This window comes from Macrotis lagotis, chromosome 2 (genome assembly GCF_037893015.1).
Source record: "Macrotis lagotis isolate mMagLag1 chromosome 2, bilby.v1.9.chrom.fasta, whole genome shotgun sequence".
In the NCBI taxonomy this organism is placed as follows: Eukaryota; Metazoa; Chordata; class Mammalia; order Peramelemorphia; family Peramelidae; genus Macrotis; species Macrotis lagotis.
Genome location: NC_133659.1, coordinates 161,470,155 through 161,489,107, shown reverse-complemented (window position 1 = coordinate 161,489,107; position 18,953 = coordinate 161,470,155). Strand labels below are relative to the sequence as shown.

The 18,953-nt window shown below is 38.0% G+C and overlaps 1 protein-coding gene and 2 pseudogenes across 1 annotated transcript in view; 1 reads left to right on the top strand and 2 right to left on the bottom strand.

The window, feature by feature from the left end:
* Positions 1-18,953, bottom strand: part of LOC141512014 (Fc receptor-like protein 4) — a 122,737-nt pseudogene that overhangs the window by 30,346 nt on the left and 73,438 nt on the right.
* LOC141513396 (cytidine deaminase pseudogene) lies at positions 1,554-2,033 on the bottom strand (annotated as a pseudogene).
* Positions 13,579-18,953, top strand: part of LOC141510859 (Fc receptor-like protein 2) — a 52,106-nt gene continuing 46,731 nt past the window's right edge. The window contains 7 exon segments of the mRNA XM_074220288.1: positions 13,579-13,699; positions 14,655-14,720; positions 14,723-14,899; positions 15,377-15,634; positions 15,859-16,030; positions 16,032-16,129; positions 18,489-18,776. Of these exon segments, the coding sequence (XP_074076389.1) occupies positions 13,579-13,699; positions 14,655-14,720; positions 14,723-14,899; positions 15,377-15,634; positions 15,859-16,030; positions 16,032-16,129; positions 18,489-18,776 (1,180 nt within the window).

The following is an 18,953-nucleotide window of genomic DNA, read 5'->3' as shown; positions in this document are numbered from 1 at the left end:
GTTATCTTTCCATGGCCATTTATTACATGTAATTTTTATTCCATCATGATCTTAAAAGCATGCATTTTTATTTCTGCTTTTCTGCACTTGATTGTAAGATTTTTATGCTCTACTACATGGTCTATTTTGGTATAGGTGCCATGTACTACAGAGAAAAAGTTATATTCTTTTCTATTCCCATTCAGTTTTCTTTAGAGGTCTGTCATATCTAAGTTTTCTAACATTTTATTCAGCTTCTTAACTTCCTTCTTGATTAGATTTATCTTGGTTAGATTTATCTAGTGCTGAGAGAGAGAGGTTGAGGTTGCCCACTGTTATAATTTTACTGTCTATGTATCCTTGTAATTCATTCAGCTTCTCCTCTAAGAATTTGGATGCTATACTACTTGGTACATATATATTTATTAATGATATAACTTCATTGCATATAGTCTCTTTTAAGAAGAGTTTCCTTCCTTATCTCCCCCCCAACTTTTTTTGGTTTTTGCAAGACAATGGGGGTTAATTGACTTGCTAAAGATCCACAGTTAAGTAATTATGAAGTAGCTGAGGCTGAATTTGAACCTAGTTACTCCTGACTCCAGGGCCAGTGCTCTATCCACTGCACCACCAAGCTACCTCCCCCATCCCTTTTAATCTGATCATTTTTTGGTTTTGCTTTGTATGAGATCAGGATTTCTGCTCCTGATTATTTTCTACTGCTGAGTCATAATATATTTTCTTCAAGCCTTTCAGCTTTACCCTGTGTGTATTTCTTGGCTTCCAAAGTGTTTCTTGCAAACAACATATTGTAAGATTCTGGTTTTTAATTCACTCTGCTATCTGCTTCTGTTTTATGGAGAGTTCATTCCATTCACATTTACAATTAAGATTACTAAGTATATATTTCCCTTTATGCTATCTTTCCCCATTTATACTTTTCTCTTTCTTATCTTCTTATTCCTCCTTATCAGTTTTGTTTCCCTTCCCCTTTAAATTTTCTTTTTAATTTTAGCTTTAACTTTTCAAAGAATTTTCACCTTGCCTTTTATTAGTCCCCTCTTGCCCCTTTTTTCCTTTCCCTCCCTACTTCCCTGCTCAGTAGCATAGATTTTTTTAATGGTATGTATTTTATTTTGTACATTTAAAAACATTCTTCTTAGAAGGGCCTCAGAGGCTTCAGAGTGTCCCAGGAGAGTCTAGGATACAAACAAGTTTAAGAACATTTGTTTTAGGCCAACATTATGATTTGACAGAAAAGGAAAGTGAGGCCTGGAGAGGCTAAATAATTACTATAAGGTCATGTAGGAAGTTAGAGGCAGAGCTGAGAATAGAACACAGATCTCTTGACTCCCAAACTGGCGTTCTTTCTTCTATTACCATGTGGCAGATTCAAGTCACTTCAAATATAAATGGCTTAGAGGTTTCATAGGTTGAACAGGAGATGGAGAAGCAACCAGCACTTTGGGCCTAGTTAGCCCTGGGGTTGATTCATATCAATATTGCTCTGGGGATGGCACTATTGGACAAGATACTTGAAAAGGCTCTCAATTGGATAATTCCATCTTCAGGGTTCACTGGGGCTTCTGCAGGCCATTTGGTCCAAATGATCTAGGCAGTAGTTCATGGACTGTCTTGACTTCAAATGTACCATCTGCTTTTGTCATGTAAACATGCCAATATTTTCCAAACTCTCTCATTACTTGTCTACAGGCTCCGCAAGGTGAGATAAAATCATTCTTCAAGTTACTCGTAATAGCAATGGCCCGGAACTCTTTGTACCCTTCTGAGATGGCCTTCTGAATGGCAGTACATTCTGCACAGATGCCTAGTGGATAGGCAGCATTTTCTATGTTGCATCCTGAAAAAATCTTCCCATCCAGGGTCAGGAGAGCTGCCCCCACTGGGAAATTACTGTAGGGACAATAGGCAAACTTCTTGGCTTCTTGCCCCCTGCAAATGAGCTTCTGACTCTGAACTGGATCTAAAGGCCCTGAGGTGCTTGGATACAGGGCCAGATCAATGGGTACTTGATCCATGGCTTGACCCTGAGGAGCTCTTCTCTCAGGTCAGCAGTAGGCTGGGAGCTGGCAGGCAGCAGAGGCTGTCCTGCAGAGAATGGGAGTAGGATAGATTTTTAAACCTAATTGGGAATGGTTGTTATTCCCCCCACCCCCCAGCCAGTTCTTTTGAGAGTAGGATTTACTCAGTGTTCATACCCTCTCTGCTTTCCCTCAACTATAATAGGTCCTTGTGTCTCTTCATCTGGTGTTATTTAACCACTAATGCCTAGCCTTCTCCTAGTATAATCCTTGTTTTTGTGTCTTTATTGTTTTAACCTTGTCTTGCCCCTACAACCCCTTTGTCAAAATATACTCTTTTTAATCTGTCCTGACAGAAATACCATTTGCAAAGGTTTTTTTGCTTGATTGATAAAAGCATTGCTTCATATTCATTAAGTACATTCCCCCTTTTTTCTTAAGAGTCATAAATCACATCAAATTATAATTGATTTATACCACTCCCTCTTTTCAAGTACCCTCAATTAGATACACAATCCTCATGAGCCAAAGCATCATACAAAGCCACATCATTTCCCTCCCTCCAAACACACTCCCTCCCATTGTAGCCAAAGCATCAAATAAAGCAAAATCATTTCACTGACTTTTCATGTCCAGTTCCTCTAGGTTCACTCTCTCCCTCTGCTGCTGTAGTATTCCAACCATAGGCACACCACCATCCTCAAACGAAGTTTGGGTTACACTCTCTGTTTTCCAGGTCAGTTGTTTTTCCAATGATATATTTCACATTTATTCTACTTTTTCATTCTTTTGGTTTTATTTTATTATTTCTTGATATCTCATAAAGTCCTTAGCTTCTTTTACCTCCATTCTACATTTGAAGGAATTTATTTTCTTCAGACCTTTTGTATCTCCTTTTCCATCTGGCTAATTCTGCCTTTTTAAGGCTTTCTTCTCCTCATTGGACTTCTGGATTGCTTTTTTTCCTTTTGACCCAAACTGGTTTTAAGCTATTATTTTCTTCAGTATTTTTTCTTTATCACCTTCACTAAGCTGCTGATTTGGTTTTCATGATTTTTCCTTATTGCTCTTATCTCTCTTCCCAATTTTTCCTCCACCCCCTTTACTTGATTTTTTAAATCTTTTGGGGGCTCTTCCATAACCTGAGACCAATTCATGTTTTTTTTTTTGGTTTTTGCAAGGCTAATGGGGTTAAGTGGCTTGCCCAAGGCCACACAGCTAGGTAATTATTAAGTATCTGAGGCCAGATTTGAACTCAGGTACTCCTGACTCCAGGGCTGGTGTTCTATCCACTGCACCACCTAGCTGCCCCCAATTCATATTTTTCTTGGTAGCTTTGGTTACAGAAGCTTTGACTTTGTCATCTTCTGAGTGTGTATTGCAATCATCCATAAAACTGTACTAATTGTATATGGTTGGATAATTTTCTTCTGTTGTTTGCTCATTTCCCTAATCTTTGACTTGATTTTTACTCTTCTTATGATGGGGCTCTGTTTCCAGGGTGGATGATACCCTGTCCCAAGCTTTTGAGGGCTTTTGCAGCCTGTTTTCTGGAACAACTTCTTAGTACCTACAAGTTCTCAATTCTTCCAAAGTCTTATGAGCAGTCATAGACTTCTCTTCTGATCTGTGCTCTAGTTTGGTTTCTGCCCTGGAACCATGAGCAAGTTACATGGTGTAAGTTAAAAATGTATAGCTAAGGGGGCAGCTAGGTGGAGCAGTGGATAGAACACCGGCCCTGGAGTCAGGAGTACCTGAGTTCAAATCCGTCCTCAGACACTTAATAATTACCTAGCTGTGTGGCCTTGGGCAAGCCACTTAACCCCATTGCCTTGCAAAAACTAAAAACAAAAAAAAATGTCTAGCCAACTTCTCCACTGCAGGAAGTAATCTCCGCTTTGCTTCTACTCCTTTTCCTGAGACTAGACCCCCAGATTAGAACCTAGACCTAAGTATGGCCAAAGCAACAGAGTCCTTTTTCAGGATAGCAAAGAGACTTCTACAATCTCCTCCAACCCTCTTATCTGGGGGCTTTGTGCTCTGAAAGCAGCAGCTGGGTGGTTTCCTACTGAGTGGTTCCCCAAGCCAGCTCCTGGTCCCTGCAGTCTATATCTGCACTGAAGCTTATGCTGGACTGGACTCTACTCTCACTCCAATGTAGCAGAGTTTTCCTGTTAACCTTCCAAGTTCTCCATGACAATCTCTGACTGAGAGGTCTGGAAATTACCACTGCTGCCAAGGACCCAGGTTCCCCCAGGAGTCCAGGTGTCCTATAGTCTTTTCCTGTAGCAAGTGTGTTTTAGTGCGACCCTGGCTGTGCTGTGGACCCTTTCTAACCTCATAATAACAGATCCTTCCTGCAGATCTTCCAAGTTGTCTTGGCCAGAAAAATTATTTCCCTCAGTCTTTTTGTGAATTCTGCCACTCTAGAATTTGGTTAGCATCATTATTTAAAGATATCTGGAGTGGTTTGTGGGAGAACTCATTGGAATCCCTGACTTCACTGTGTCATCTTGGCTCTGTCCCTCCTTACCCCCCCCCTCCCCAGTTCTGGTCTTTTTACCAGAAAACTTTAGAAATCCTCTCTTTCATTGCAGTTCATTTTCTCCCCTGACAAAATATGTTGAATTTTAGAGGCCAGTAATTTCTTGGTTGTAATCCAAGGTCCTTTGCCCTCAAAAATATCATATTCCAGGCTCTCCAATCCTTTAATATTGAAGCTGATAAGTTCTGTGTATGTGCTTCTTTGCATTTAAATTGCTTCTTTTTGGTGGCTTGCTGTATTTTTCTCTATTTGAGAATTCTGGAATTTGACTATGATAGACTTCGGAGTTTTTATTCTGATGTCTTTTTCTGGAGGGACTATTTTGTCTTCTTGAACCAGTATATTAGGATAGTTTTCCATGATAATTTCCTGAAAGACATTTTCCAGGTTCTTTTTTTTTTTTTTTTGATTTGGACTTTCAGATAGACCAGGGGTGTCCAATCTTAATTTTAAATTTTTTTTACTGAAACAATAGACAATAGATTTTGACTTGCCATTTTAATGAGAGCTCTACAGTAGTTCAGCTCCGTTTACTAAATCATTTGGTAAACTCATAGAGGGTCACATAAAATTGCATTGTGGGCCACATACCTGCAGGTCACATTTTGGACAGCCCTGATTTAGATAAATAATTTGTTAATTTTCTCTCTTGTATCTATTTTCTTGATTGTTTTTCCTAAAGATACTTTATGTTTTCTTCAATTTTTTTCAGCTTTTTGATTTTGCTTGATGGAATGGTCCAATTTTAATTTTTAGGATTTTATTTTCATCAGTTTACTTTTGTGTTTCCTTTTCCATTTGGTTAATTTTAATTACATTTCAACGAGTTATTTTACATTACCAGTGGGTTAATTTTACTTTTTGCTGAGTTGCATTCCTTTTCCAGTTGGTCAATTTGACTTTTAGATGAGTTGCATTACTTTTCCAGTTGATCGGTTTTATTTTTTGATAAATTACATTCTTTTTCCAGTTGCTTACTTTTACTTTTATTTATTTGTAAATTTTTACTCCTGCACATGCAAAACCAAGGTTCAACAATTACTTCTAAAACCTTGAGTTCCAAATTCTCTTTTCCTCTCACCCATCTCCCTCTCATGGAGAAAGCAAGTTCCATGGTGCAGGTTAAAAATATGTAGCCATGAAAAACATTACTGCAATATTTATGTGGTAAAAGTAAATCTTCCACCCACTACAAAAAAGCAAAACCTCTTGAAAATAAAAATAAAAACAAAAGTATGCTTCAATCTGTATTCAGACATCATCATCATCTCTGTCTTTGGGATGGATAGCATTCTTTATCGTGAGCCCTTCAGAGTTCTCTTGAATCACAGCATTGCTGAGAAAAGGTAGGTCATTCACAGCTGATCATCCTGCAATATAGGTATTGCTTTTTATAAGGTATATTTCCCACTTTATGTGTTCATGTAAGTTTGTTCATTGAAAGTATCCTGTTCATCATTTCCTATAACAGAACAGCATTTCATTTCAATCATATATTACAACTTATTCAGTCATTCCTCAACTGGGGGGGGGCATCCCCTCAATATCCAGCTTCCTATCACCAGAAAAAATCTGCTATAAATACCCATATCCATATAGATTCTTTTCATTCCATATTTCATCTCTTCTGGAAAATATACCTAGCAATGACACTGCTGGGCCAAAGATAGGCATGGTTTTATAGCCCTTTGGACAAAGTTACAATTTGCTCTTCAAAATTGTTGAATCATTTCACAACTCCTCCAACAATGCATCAATGGATTCATTTCCTTACAACCCTTCCAACATTTGTCATTTTCTTCTGTTTTATCCAACCTGCAACTCTGCAACTCTCCTATCAATAAAGGTAGGACTTTTTTTTAAAAAAAAATTTGGGGGCAGCTAGGTGGTGCAGTTGATAAAGCACTGGCCCTGGAGTCAGGAGTACCTGAGTTCAAATCCAGTCTCAGACACTTAATAATTACCTAGCTGTATGGCCTTGGGTAAGCCACTTAAGGCCATTTGCCTTGCAAAAAAAAAAACCTAAACAAAAAATTTAAAAAATATTTGAATCGATTACATTGGTAACCTCATCTGAAAACTGTTTATGTCTCTTGATTATTCAGCAATTAGGAATGGATCTTATTTTTTATAAATTTGACTTAGTTTTCTAAGTTTGAGAAATGAGGTCTTTATAAGAGAAACTTGTTTCAATATCTTTTCCCCTCAGCTGATGTTTTTCTAGTTGAATATCCTTCCATCCATAATCTCCCACCCACATTTATTATACTATTCTCTATTTCCCTTTCATCCTATCCCTCCTCAAAAGTGTGTTGCATCTGATTGCCCTCTCCCACAACTTCCCCTCCCTTCAATCACTATACACCCCTCCTTGACCACCTCCTAGTCCCCTTTCTCCCATCCCTTTTCTACCCATTTCTTTCTATAGTAAGATAGTTGTCTATATTCAATTGAATATGTATGTTATTCCCTCTCTGAGCCAATGATGATGAGAGCAAGGTTCACTGACTCTCCCACACAATCCCCTTCTTCCACTCCACTGCAAAAGTTTTTTATTGTCTCTTTTATGTGAAATAACTTATTGTTTCTACCTCTCCTTTCTCTTTCTTTCTCATTAACTCCAGTTTAATAATATATTATACCTTCAAATTCAATTCCCTCCTGTACCTTGTCTATATATATCCTCTTTCTAACTGCTCTAATAAATGAAAAGATTCATATATATTGTCAGCATCATCTTCCATGCAGGAATAACAAGTAGTTAAATATCATTGCCTCTCATGATTTGTCCTTCCTGTCCACCCTCTATATGCTTCACCAGAATTCTGTACTCAAAGGTCAAATTTTCTGTTCATCTCTAGATATTTCATCAGAAAGTTTGAAAGTTCCCAATTTCATCGAAGGTCCATTTTTGCCCTGAAAGAAGATGTTCAGTTTTACTGGTAGTTAATTCTTGGTTGTAATCCAAGGTCTTTTGCCTTCTGTAATGTCATATTACAAGTTCTATGATCCCTTAAAGGAGAAGCTGCTAAATCTTGTGTTATCTTGACTTTAGTTCCATAATTGAATTTTTTGCTTTCTGACTGTTTGAAATATTTTCTCCTTGACTTGGGAGTTTTGAAATTTGACTATAATATTCCTGGCAGTTTTCATTTTGTTATTTCTTTCAGGAGGTTATTGGTGGATTCTTTCCATTTCTGTTTTTTCCCCTCTGCTTATAGGATATCAGGACAGTATTCCTGGAAAATTTCTTGAAAAATGATGTCTAGTCTCTTTTGTTCATGATTTTCAGATAGTTCAATAATTTTAAAATTGTCTTTTCTGGATCTGTTTTTCCAGATCAATGGTTTTGTCAGTGAGATATTTCACATTTTCTTCTAGTTTTTCATTCTTTTGATTTTGTTTTATTGTGTCTTGGTTTCTCACAAAATCATCAGCTTCCCTTAGCTCCATTCTACATTTTAAGGAATTATTTTCTTCAGAGAGTTTTCTGCTTCTTCTAGACTGCTCAGTTCACTACAGAAAGGGGTTGGGGGAGATTGCAGAGAGTTCTTTGCTGTCCCAGAGGTAGGACACCATTTAACCAATTCTTTTCCATTTAACCAATTATGCTAAATTGATTGAATTTTTGGACTTCTTTTTCCATTTGACCTAAACTAGTTTTTAAGCTATTATTTTCTTCAGTATTATTTGATATCTCTTTCACCAAGCTGCTGATTTGGTTTTCATGATTTCCCACATCTCTCTCATTTCTCTTCCCAATTTTCCTTCCAGTTCCCTTACATGGATTTTCTAAATATTTTCTGGAGCTTTTCTATAGCCTTAGAACAATTCATATTTTTCTTGGAGGCTTTGGATGCACAAGTTTGACTTTATTATTTTCTGAGTGTGAATTTTGATCTTCCATGAGTCCAAAGTAATTACTATTCTGATTTTTTTCTTCTGTTGTTTGTTCATTTCCCCAGCTTATACCTTGATTTTAAATCTTTGTTATGGTGTAGTTCTGCTTCCAGGTTGGAGGCCCATTCCCAAACTTATGAAGATTTTTCTGAAAGATTTTATTTATTTTGAGTTTTACAAATTTACCCCTATTCTTGCTTCCCTCCCCCCACCCTGCACAGAAGGCAGTCTATTACTTTACATTGTTTCCATGGTATACATTGAGATAAGTTGAATGTGATGAGAGAAATTATATCCTTAAGGAAAAAAAATAAAGTAAAAGAGACAGCAAAATTACATAAAAATATAATGGGGTTTTTTTCCTAAATTGAAGGTAATAGTCTTTGGTATTTGTTCAAGCTCCACAACTCCCTTTCTGGATGTAGATGGTATTCTCCATTGCAGATAGCTCAAAATTGTCTCTGATTTTTGCACTGATGGAATGGGCAAGTCTATCAAAGATGAAGATCACCCCCATGTTGCTGTTAGGGTGCACAACATTCTCCTGGTTCTGCTCATCCTGTTCAACAGAAGTTTATGAAGATTTTTGTACTAGATTCCAGATACCTGCAAATTCTCAATTCCTACATGGTCTTATGAGAGGCTATGACTACTCTCCTGGTCTATGCTCTGGTCTGTGAATGACTACAATCACTCTTTTCTGTACTGGAATTTTGATGTATACTGCTGTATACATTAAGTTCTGTTGTTCATCTGCACCTTTTCTTGAGACCTGGATCTGACTATAGGCAAAGTAACAGAGTCCTGCCTCAGGGATAGCAATGAGATGTCTTCAATCTCCCTTACCACCCATGAGTTGAATGCTCTGGAAGAAGCTGCTGGGTGACTTCTCAGGCCTGCTCTGTGTCCCTTGGGGCTGGGACAAGACCTGGCAAGATAAGACAAGACAATGAGGCCTGTACTGGACTGGACTTCATTCTTAGTCTGCTGTTCTGTCTTTGAATATCAAAGAACTCTCTGCAAACTCCCCCAACCCCCTGTCTGTAGTGAACTGAGCAGTCTGGAAGAAGCAGCCAGATGACTCCCTGCTGGGTGGCTCCTAGAGTCTGCTCCTGGTCCGCTAGGACTGAGTTTGCACTGAGACTTGTACTGTACTGGATTTCACTCTCACTCTGGGGTGACAATATTTACTTGCTATACTTCCCAGTTGTCCTTGGTAATTTCTGGGCTGAGTGGTCTGGAAACTGCCACTGCTGCCATGGATCCTGGTGCTCTGTGGTCTGTTCCTGGATGTTCTCTTCCATGCTGTTGGGCTGTACTGTGGGCCTTTTCTAACCTCAGTGCAACAGATCCTTTCCATGGATCTTCCAAGTTGCCTTGGGCTGGAAAATTGTTGCATTCAGTCTTTTTTGTGGTTCTGCCACAAATCATTATTAGAATTATTATTTAAAAATATTTGGAGTGTTTTGGGAGAAAGCTCAGTGGAGTCCCTGACTTTATTCCACTATCTTGGCCCTACTTTTACTTTTAAAAGGGTTGATTTCCTTGGTCAAGTTTTCATAATTTTCCTGCATGATTCTCATTTCTTTTTTCATTTTTCTTCTTCTCTTCTTAGGTTTTTAAAACCTTTTTCAAGCTCTTCTATGAGGTTGTAGATTTGAGTTTTACTCATAAAATCCTCTGAGACTTCCCATATAGGCAATTTATTCTTCTTCTGTAGCATTTTTAATCATCTCCATCTGAATAGTAACTTTCTATGGTTAACAAACTTTTTGGTTTTTTGTGCATTGTGATTATTGAATTCTGCTTCTGGGCTATTGGGAATATAGTCTTGAACTTTCTGTGCTGAGTCTGGGTCTGATCCCTGGCTTATCACTTACCACAATGTTTTTTATTCAGCCCAGGCTTTACCTATGCAGAGATTTCTTTCCTCCTTTATGTCCAGGCTCTGCTTTTGCAGTGGTTTGTTTTCAATCCAGTCCTTTCAGTTACCCCAGTGTTACCCAGGATCAGACTTTGTCTGGGGTTGGTACCCTCCCTGCTGGTCTTCTGTCTAGCTACCAGGGCCTGTACTTCATTGTGGCTAGGAGCCTCTTGCTGACTTTCCAGCTCTTCAGCCTAGTTGGGCTTTACTCCCCTGCTTTATACTGAAGAGACAGACCTTCACTGAAGATCCTCCATGAAGTCTACAGCTGAAAACTTGATTTGATCTTTTTTCTTTTTTTTTTTGGTGAGATTTGCAGCTTTAATGTCTGTGTAGAGACTTCATTTAATGTTGTATAGGGAAAGGCTCCAGGAGCACAGTAGCTTCAAGTCATCATCTTGGCTCCACCCCAGAAGTTCCCATGTATGTATTTCTACAGACACTAAGCTGATTCAGGTCCATCTGACCTTGACAAGATAAAACCCCACTAAAACTGCTTTCAAGACCCAGTTAGTTCTCTGTCAGTTGAGTACTGTTTCATATCATGCGAATGTCTTTCAAGAGTCAAAAGTATCTCTCTATATATACTATTCAATTCATAGGTTGAGAACAAAAAGAAAATATACATTATTATGTACAATGCAGCAAAGAAAGAAAAAATTTAAAGTGTGGGAAAAAGTCAAATGTCTCTTGTGTTCTCATTGTTTTTGATTTTGTGATTTTTAAGAAGTTGTAGTTCATGAAGAGCACACTTCGCTTACAGTTTATTACTTTGACTGTTGGTGTGGAGAAGGTAAACAATTCAAGTGTCACTCAAGCCTACAATGAATCAGGATTAGTCACATCAAGGAAAAATCATGTCAAAAATGTAAAACCGTATTAAGACAAATTATTGATATAACTTGGCAAAATATTATGCAAAAAAGTAATTCTTGGAAAGCAACAAAAGACCTACAAAGAGACCAGTGAGCTAAACAGATTGCTCTTGCTCTTTATTCTTGAAGTTGTAGGAATGCCAGAAGATTGATGGGGGGAGGGTAGAATAGCTCTAACCTTTGCTTCAATGAGAAAAATGCTTGTTAGATAAAATGCAAAAATTAAAATACTGAAAATATGAAAACACTATATTTTTCTTAATTTTCCCCCCAAGTATATACCACAAGTGTTAAGAGGAGTCCAAGTGAGCCAGTAAATTTTCTCATCTTTGTCAGACTGTCAGACATTCCTCAAAATGCTTTGTAGATCCATTATAAATCTCATTGTGTCTGAAATTTCTTTCTACTAACATAATGGTGGACTCTGGAACATATATTGATAAATTCAGGAGTGAAATTGCTCTGGAAATGAAATATTGCAACATACTGTGTGTCATACAACATTAAGAAATCCAAGGAAAAAGAAATAAAATTCTTCAAAGTCAAGAGTACTTGCCTATTTCATACCCCATTTTAAGAAGCGGACTATTAAGCAAAGGTTTGTCTAACAATGCAATATTGTCATGTTTATGATGAGAAATTTAAGAATGTATGTCAAAATTTTGTGAACTCAATGCTAAATTATATAAAATATGGGACTATAGATAATAGAAAATAATGCTCATTAAATTTTGTAAAGGATATAGAAAATCTTAAAGATTTATTGTATACCTTGATAAACTTAATTATTTTATTTGAACCACATAATTTGCAGATATCTATAGATGGCTGAGTCCATTGCAACTCAAAATTCCATGATTTTGTGATCAGTGATTCTATGGTCTCTTTCAAGAAAGGAATTATGAAGCATTTCTTGAATGTAAAATTTATAAAGTACCTCAAGAGGACTCCTGCTTCTTCCTTTTCATTTTAAAGAGAAGAAAATTGAAGAGCTCTGAGGTTAAGTGACTTACCCATTAATTCACTTTACTGGCTGAAAATCAGTACCATAACCTAGATCTCTTAACACTTAGAGTACAGTTTCTTCCACTCCACTTATTGTCTCTAAATCAGCATTTTCGTGTGTATAGAGGAAAAATAATTTTTCCCCTGCTCTCCTATGCCTCCGTGATGTTTGATTTCATAGATTTTTAGATTAGATGCCCAAACTTTTAAAGGGGTCATAACATTGTCAGCTCCTTGAAGGAGGTGACTGTCTTTTACCTCTTTTTGTATCCCCAGTGATGAGTACAATGATTGGCCCATACTTTAATAAATAAATGTTTATTGAATTGATTTATAACAGTTGAAAATTTGTGTTTAAAGAGAAGTAAATCAATCAACAAAGATCTTTTAAAGGTTTACCATGTGTCTGACACCAAACTAGTCTTAGGGCATTACAAATACAAACACTGAAACATTTCCTACTTTCAAGAACCTTGAATGCTCTCTGTGAAGACAAAGTATACAGACATAAAAAGACAAAAATATAAATTGTTAAAATCATGGTAATTGAGAAGGCAGGGCATTAGTATTTGAGGAATCAGATAAAGTTTCATGCTGAGGAATGGTACTTGAGGTTGATTCCTCAGGAAGAGAATTATTTTACAAAAGGATATGAAGAGACAGACGGTGCAGAGAAGACAGATATAGATGAAGTATCAGGCAGGGCAACTTAGCAAGTTCGCAAAGGTCAGGCAACAGCATAATGGAAAGAGAAGATGCAGCCAAGTTGCAAAGAGCTTTTTCAAAGGGCATGATCCTCATGAAGAAAAATACTATGCACATCCAGAGAGAATAGGGTTTTCACTTTATTTTTTTTTCATATAATGACTAACATGAATTTATATTTTGCTTGATTGCTTATTTATATCTATCTATCTGTCTATCTATCTATCTATCTATCTATCTATCTATCTATCTATCTATGTCCTCTATCAAATTGCTTACTGCCTCAAGGAGGAGACAAATGAGCAAAGAATGGAGAAGAATTAGATCTCAATATTTAAAAAAATGAATCTTAAGACTTTACATGTAATTGTAAGAATAACACAATATTTTTTTTTTAAATCATGATTTAGGAGCTTTTTGTGGCCAACTTTGGGAAAAAAAGATTGAAGAAAGTAGTTAATATCTCAGAGGTATCTGTAGAATTTCTGGGAAAACTTGAAAAGTTTTGGGTACCTGCACAAAGTTTAACCTCTGGCTCTTTTCTTTTTCACAAGCTTGGTCAGCAGACAGACATGTGAGTTTCCCTTCTCTTTGCTCTGGGCAATGCAGTCTCCTTCAGGACCCCAGGATGCCCACAGAGGCCTGTCTGAGGTGGTCCTGACTGCCCTGCACCCTTGGCTGGGGTCTGCAGTGCCACAGCTCTCTTCCCTGTCTGATCCTATCAGTCAGTCTCAGGTTACTCTGGGACCCTTGATAGATTTTGTTTAGGATTCTTCTGCCCACTAGATGTGAATATTGATATAGTTATGTGTTATTTTGAGGACTTGGGGGTGATGCTGGGGTATTCTGATGCTCTTATATGTGATCTGGAAAAGGCCTTGTACTTGTAGATAATCTAGAGTAATCTCATTTTATGGAAAAGGGAATTGGCCCCAATTTAGTAAAATCATGTGTCCAGGATCACACAACTTCAAACTTAGTCAAACTTACTTCTTCTGACAGTGATGTAGTGGAAAGAATAATAGACTTGGAATCAGGAGTCTTGGGTTCAAGTCTAAATTGTGAAACTACCTACCTGTGTTACCTTAGAGTGATGACTTCACTTCACAGTCAAATTGTCTCATCTGTGAAATGGTAATAATAACAACTGCACTCCTTGCTCACATGTGTGAGGATGAAATATGATAATATGTGTCCAAGTGGCACTGGGAACACTTGAGTGGGAAACAAATGATGTCTTGAGAATTTAAATTGGATTGGGTGTCACCTTCTAAGGAGGCTTCATATCCAATTCAGTCTGCTAGGGCTCTCGGTGGTCATTAAATCATATAAGCCCTAATCTCCTGGGTTCATTTTGACTCTTTTTATTCCCTCCTCCATAACCAATCTTTATTCAATATCTAACCTCTCCTGTTAATTGGAATTGGAACAGATTGAGGCTCTGAATTTTAGGAGGCCAAGATGCTTCTCTCTGGCTTTTGTTATATTTCTAGTTGGTAAATTGACTGTGTATGTGTTGGAGGCCAGGACAGGAGAACTAAACCTGGAACTGTGTGCTCCATGGTTCCATCCCATGGTAATGTGGACCCAGGACTTCCCTACTCCTCTCCTACCTCTCTCATACTCCATGAATTGTGTACATCACCTTCATCTTATGCTTTTCTTCTTCTCCCACTCAGCCAGTGCAAAGAAAGCCATGATGCACCTCAACCCTCCATGGACCACTATCTATAATGGGGGGGAAGGTGACTGACTTGTCAAGGATTCAGCTCCTCCAAATCAGGGACAGTGTGGTGGCACAATAACCATGCACTGCAGACAATTTGGTCTACAAACAGCATTGAGGTTAATCAGTCTGGAGAGTACAAATGTTGCACCTGGGTAACAGACCTCAGTGACCCTGTAAAGCTGGTAGTTTCATCTGGTGAGGAGCAAGAGGGGCCCAGGAAGAGTTTCTAAGTGCAGTCTCCCAGTGGCAGGGAAGGACAAGAGGGGACACTGGGGGGCACTAGAATGTGATGATTTCATTGAGGTAGCAGCAAAGCAGGGGCATGCTACCCTCCACTACTTCCCTTCAGTCACTCATAAATCATTTGGTCTATCTGAAATCCTCTAGGGGCTAGTCCTGACCACTGACAATAGTTCAGTAATGGATGCGACTCCTTTCACAAAGCAGACCTGCTGGGATTTACTTGAGATGACATCATCTAGGAAAGCTCTTGTTCCAGGGAGAGGAAGGTGGTGAAACATCTGGGTCAAGAGTCACTGCATAGGGGGAGCTTGGATCCCCATCAGATACCAGATAGTCTCCAGGTTAATGCATACTCCTTTAGAGATAATTGGAAAGAGGCTGTGCAGAAAGATGAGAGCTGTGTCTGATTTCTCCTGTGTTCTCTTGTAGATAGGCTCATTCTGCAGACCCCGTATTCTGTTTTTGAAGGAGACACATTGATCCTGAGATGTCGAGAAGAAATCAGTTACGTGACATACTATAAAGATGAAAGGAAATTACCCGACAGCTTTATAAAGTCTAATCTCTCCATGTCCATCCCACAAATTGACTTATGTGACAGTGGCACATATCGCTGTACAGGAACTTTTATGGATATGACAGATTCTTGGAATGCAAAATCGGTAACAGTAGAGCTCCATGTCCAAGGTATGAACTTCCAGGGGTAGTGGGAGTGAAAAAGCAGGAAGGGGAATAGTGATTCATGCCCAGGATCTAAGTGTGGAGGGCTGGGTAGGCATGTAAGAGGAGGGAGAGTTCATGACTGGATCATAGAAGGGAAATGAGCTGGAATCATCTGTGTGTTCAGCTGAGAACACAGGATACATGCTCCAGGCGCTCTGACACTTGCTGTGTCTGCATCCTCTTCCTAAAACTGTTTTCTTTCCCTGAAATGAAAACCACAAGCTCCCAACCCATCGAGGGGACCCCAGTGACCTTGCACTGTGAGACCCAGCTCCATTCACAGAGGTCAGACATCAAACTGCACTTCTCCTTCTTCAGAGATGGCAGGGTCATCCTGTCAGACTGGAAGTCCCAGGAGATCCATCTGGAATAAAGACTCAAGGTCATTCTGGTGTGAGGCAAAAGCAGTGACTCAGAATATTCAGAAAAAGAGCAACAGCATGTACATTAGTGTGAAAAGTAAGTGTCATGGATGTGAGACTAATATTGAGGGATTGAGGGAAGGGCCCTGACATCAGTTTAGACCTTGGGATAATTTCCAGTGTTTTCCTGTTACTCTGAGAATGGGAGTAATATTGGAGAAAGTCATCTAGCTTTCATATGGGCTTCTATTCAGTTCTCAATTGAGTAATAAATAAATAACTTGTTGGGTACAAGAAATAGAAATTTGTTCTAAGCAAGCAGTGGGAATCCCATCCTGAGCAATTACCCACAAATCAATTTTAATGTGTTTTTTTTAATTTTGAGTTCCAAATTCTTTCCCTACCTCCAGCCCCTTCACCACCCTTGAGAAAGCAAGTAATATGATATAATCTATAATTGTGAAATCATGCAAGACATATTTTCATATAAGCCATGCTGCAGAAAAAAGACAAGAAAAATAAGAGTGGAAAAAATTTGTTTTGCTATACACAGTTCATCAGTTCTCTCTTCGGAATGAATAACATTTTTCATCTTAAATTTTTCAATTATGTAAATCATTGTATTGATCAGAGTAGCTAAGTCTTTTACATGTTATCATCATTACAATATTTCTATACTTTATACATGCCTCTCATGATTCTGCTCACTGTCATTTGCACCATTCATAAGTCTTTCTAGGTTTTTTCTTAACCCCTCTCTCCTGTCATTTCTTACTGCATAATAGTATTTCCTCATAGCCATATACAGTGACTTATCTAACCAGTCCCCAAGTGATAGACATCCCCTGAATTTCTAATTCTTTGCCACCACAAAAGAGCAACTACAACATTTTTGTTTATATAGATTCTTTCATTTTTCTTTTAGATCTTTGGGATAAAGATCTAGTAATCATATTGCTGAATAAAAGAGTATACACAGCTTTATGTATTTTTGGACATAGGTCCAAATTCTTTTCCAGAGAGTTTAGACCACTTCACAACTCCACCAGCACTACATTAGTGTTCTTATTTTTCACCAATATCTTTAACCTCTCATTTTCCTTTTCTCTCATCTCAGCCAATCTAATAGGTGTTAAGAAGTACCTTTGACTTGTTTAAATTTGCATTTTCCTAATTCTTAGCACTTTTCTGACTATTGAAGGCTTCTTAAAAAGTTTTCCTCTAAAAACTATTTACACATATCATTTGATCACTTATTTTTTGAAGATTGTCTCCTATATTTTTATAAATTTGATTCAGCCCCTCTTAAATAAGTTTTTATAATTTGTAATGCAGCAATATTATAAAAATATGAGATAAACTCAGTAGGAAATTGGGGTGAAGGAGAATTCATTAATACAGAGACTTCTCTGCTGTCAAAGAAATACATTGTTATGTTCCAATCTATCTAAATTTTGATGCACTGAAGTAAAGCCCTAGTTGGATCAGCAAGGTTATAACTGTGGTTATCATGAACAAAGGAATGACAGAATTTCAGAATTAGCTAATAGTAATAATAAAAATAATTAAAAAATAATTAATATTTAATAATTGTTCTTCATCCTAATCTAACCACCTCCAAGAAGTATTTATTGAGTATTTTCTTCATTTCTAATACCATTCTCAGACCTTGGGGAGTGAGGCAAATGATAAGCTACAAAGAAATTTCAGGTGTGACTTCTGAATACAAGAAGTTAATAATAGCATTAGGAGATACAAGACATTCCCAGGAAACAAAGAATAGATTAGTGATGAACTGAGTTCATCAATTGATTCTAGGAGAGGTGGTGATAGAAGAGAGATAATTATGATTGGAAGTGAAAAAGAAAATTTTCTTCTGTATCTTGAAGACAAATATGGTTGGCATATCTAGAATGGTTCCACTTTAGGATAGAGCTGTCACTTCTCAGTAGACTTTCTGTCCTATCTGACAAAATGACTACCCAGTGGGATATCAAAAGTTCCTAAGACCTTGGAACAGTCCATGCTTAAAGGTATGCTTCAGAAACTTAAGTGTGGAGAAGCAACTTTGTCTTTCTTTCTTTCTTTTTTCTTTTTCTTTTTTTTCTTTTGCAAGGAAATAGGGTTGAAGAGATTTGCCCAAGATCACACATCTAGGTATTTATCAAGTGTCAGACTGGATTTGAGCTCAGAACCTCCTGACTCCAGGACTGGTGCTCTCTCTACTGTGCCACCTAGCTGCCCCACAACTTTGTCTTAACTAGAAAAACATGATCCCTCTCTTCACTAATTTATTCAGGATCATTCCCCATCCCCAGTTATAATATGCCTGTGACCCTTTTCCTCTTAATTTAGTATTTGTTTCCCATGCACAGACATGTGCAAATTGGATGCAGCTTCTTCCTCTGCCAACTTTGACATCCTCCAAAGTTATATGTTGCCTTATGTTCCCCCAGGATTTCCTATCTCTAATGTATTCATGAAGACCCAGCCCTCTGGGGGAGAGGTGATTGAAGGAGAGAAACTGGTCCTTGTCTGCTCAGTAATTCTGGGCACAGGGAAGATCACATTCTCCTGGCACAAAAAGGGCATTAAAGCAAACCTGGAAGAGAAGACTCAGTGTTCTCTGAAGGCAGAGTTTGTCATCTCTTCTGTGAATGAGAGTGATGCAGGGAAGTATTACTGTACTGCTAACAATGGCATCAGTACCAAGAATACCCTGGGGGTGAATGTCATAGTGAAAAGTGAGTACTAGACCCATTCATTGTAATCAGTTTTATTTTATCTGTGAGGGGCCCCCTCCAGAATTAAGGGGAGGTTTTATTTTTTCCTTACCGTTTTATTGATACTTTTGTTGTTGTCTTATACCTCTGTCATATCCCAATGATTCCCTTCACAATCACTGCCCCTGACCATGGAAC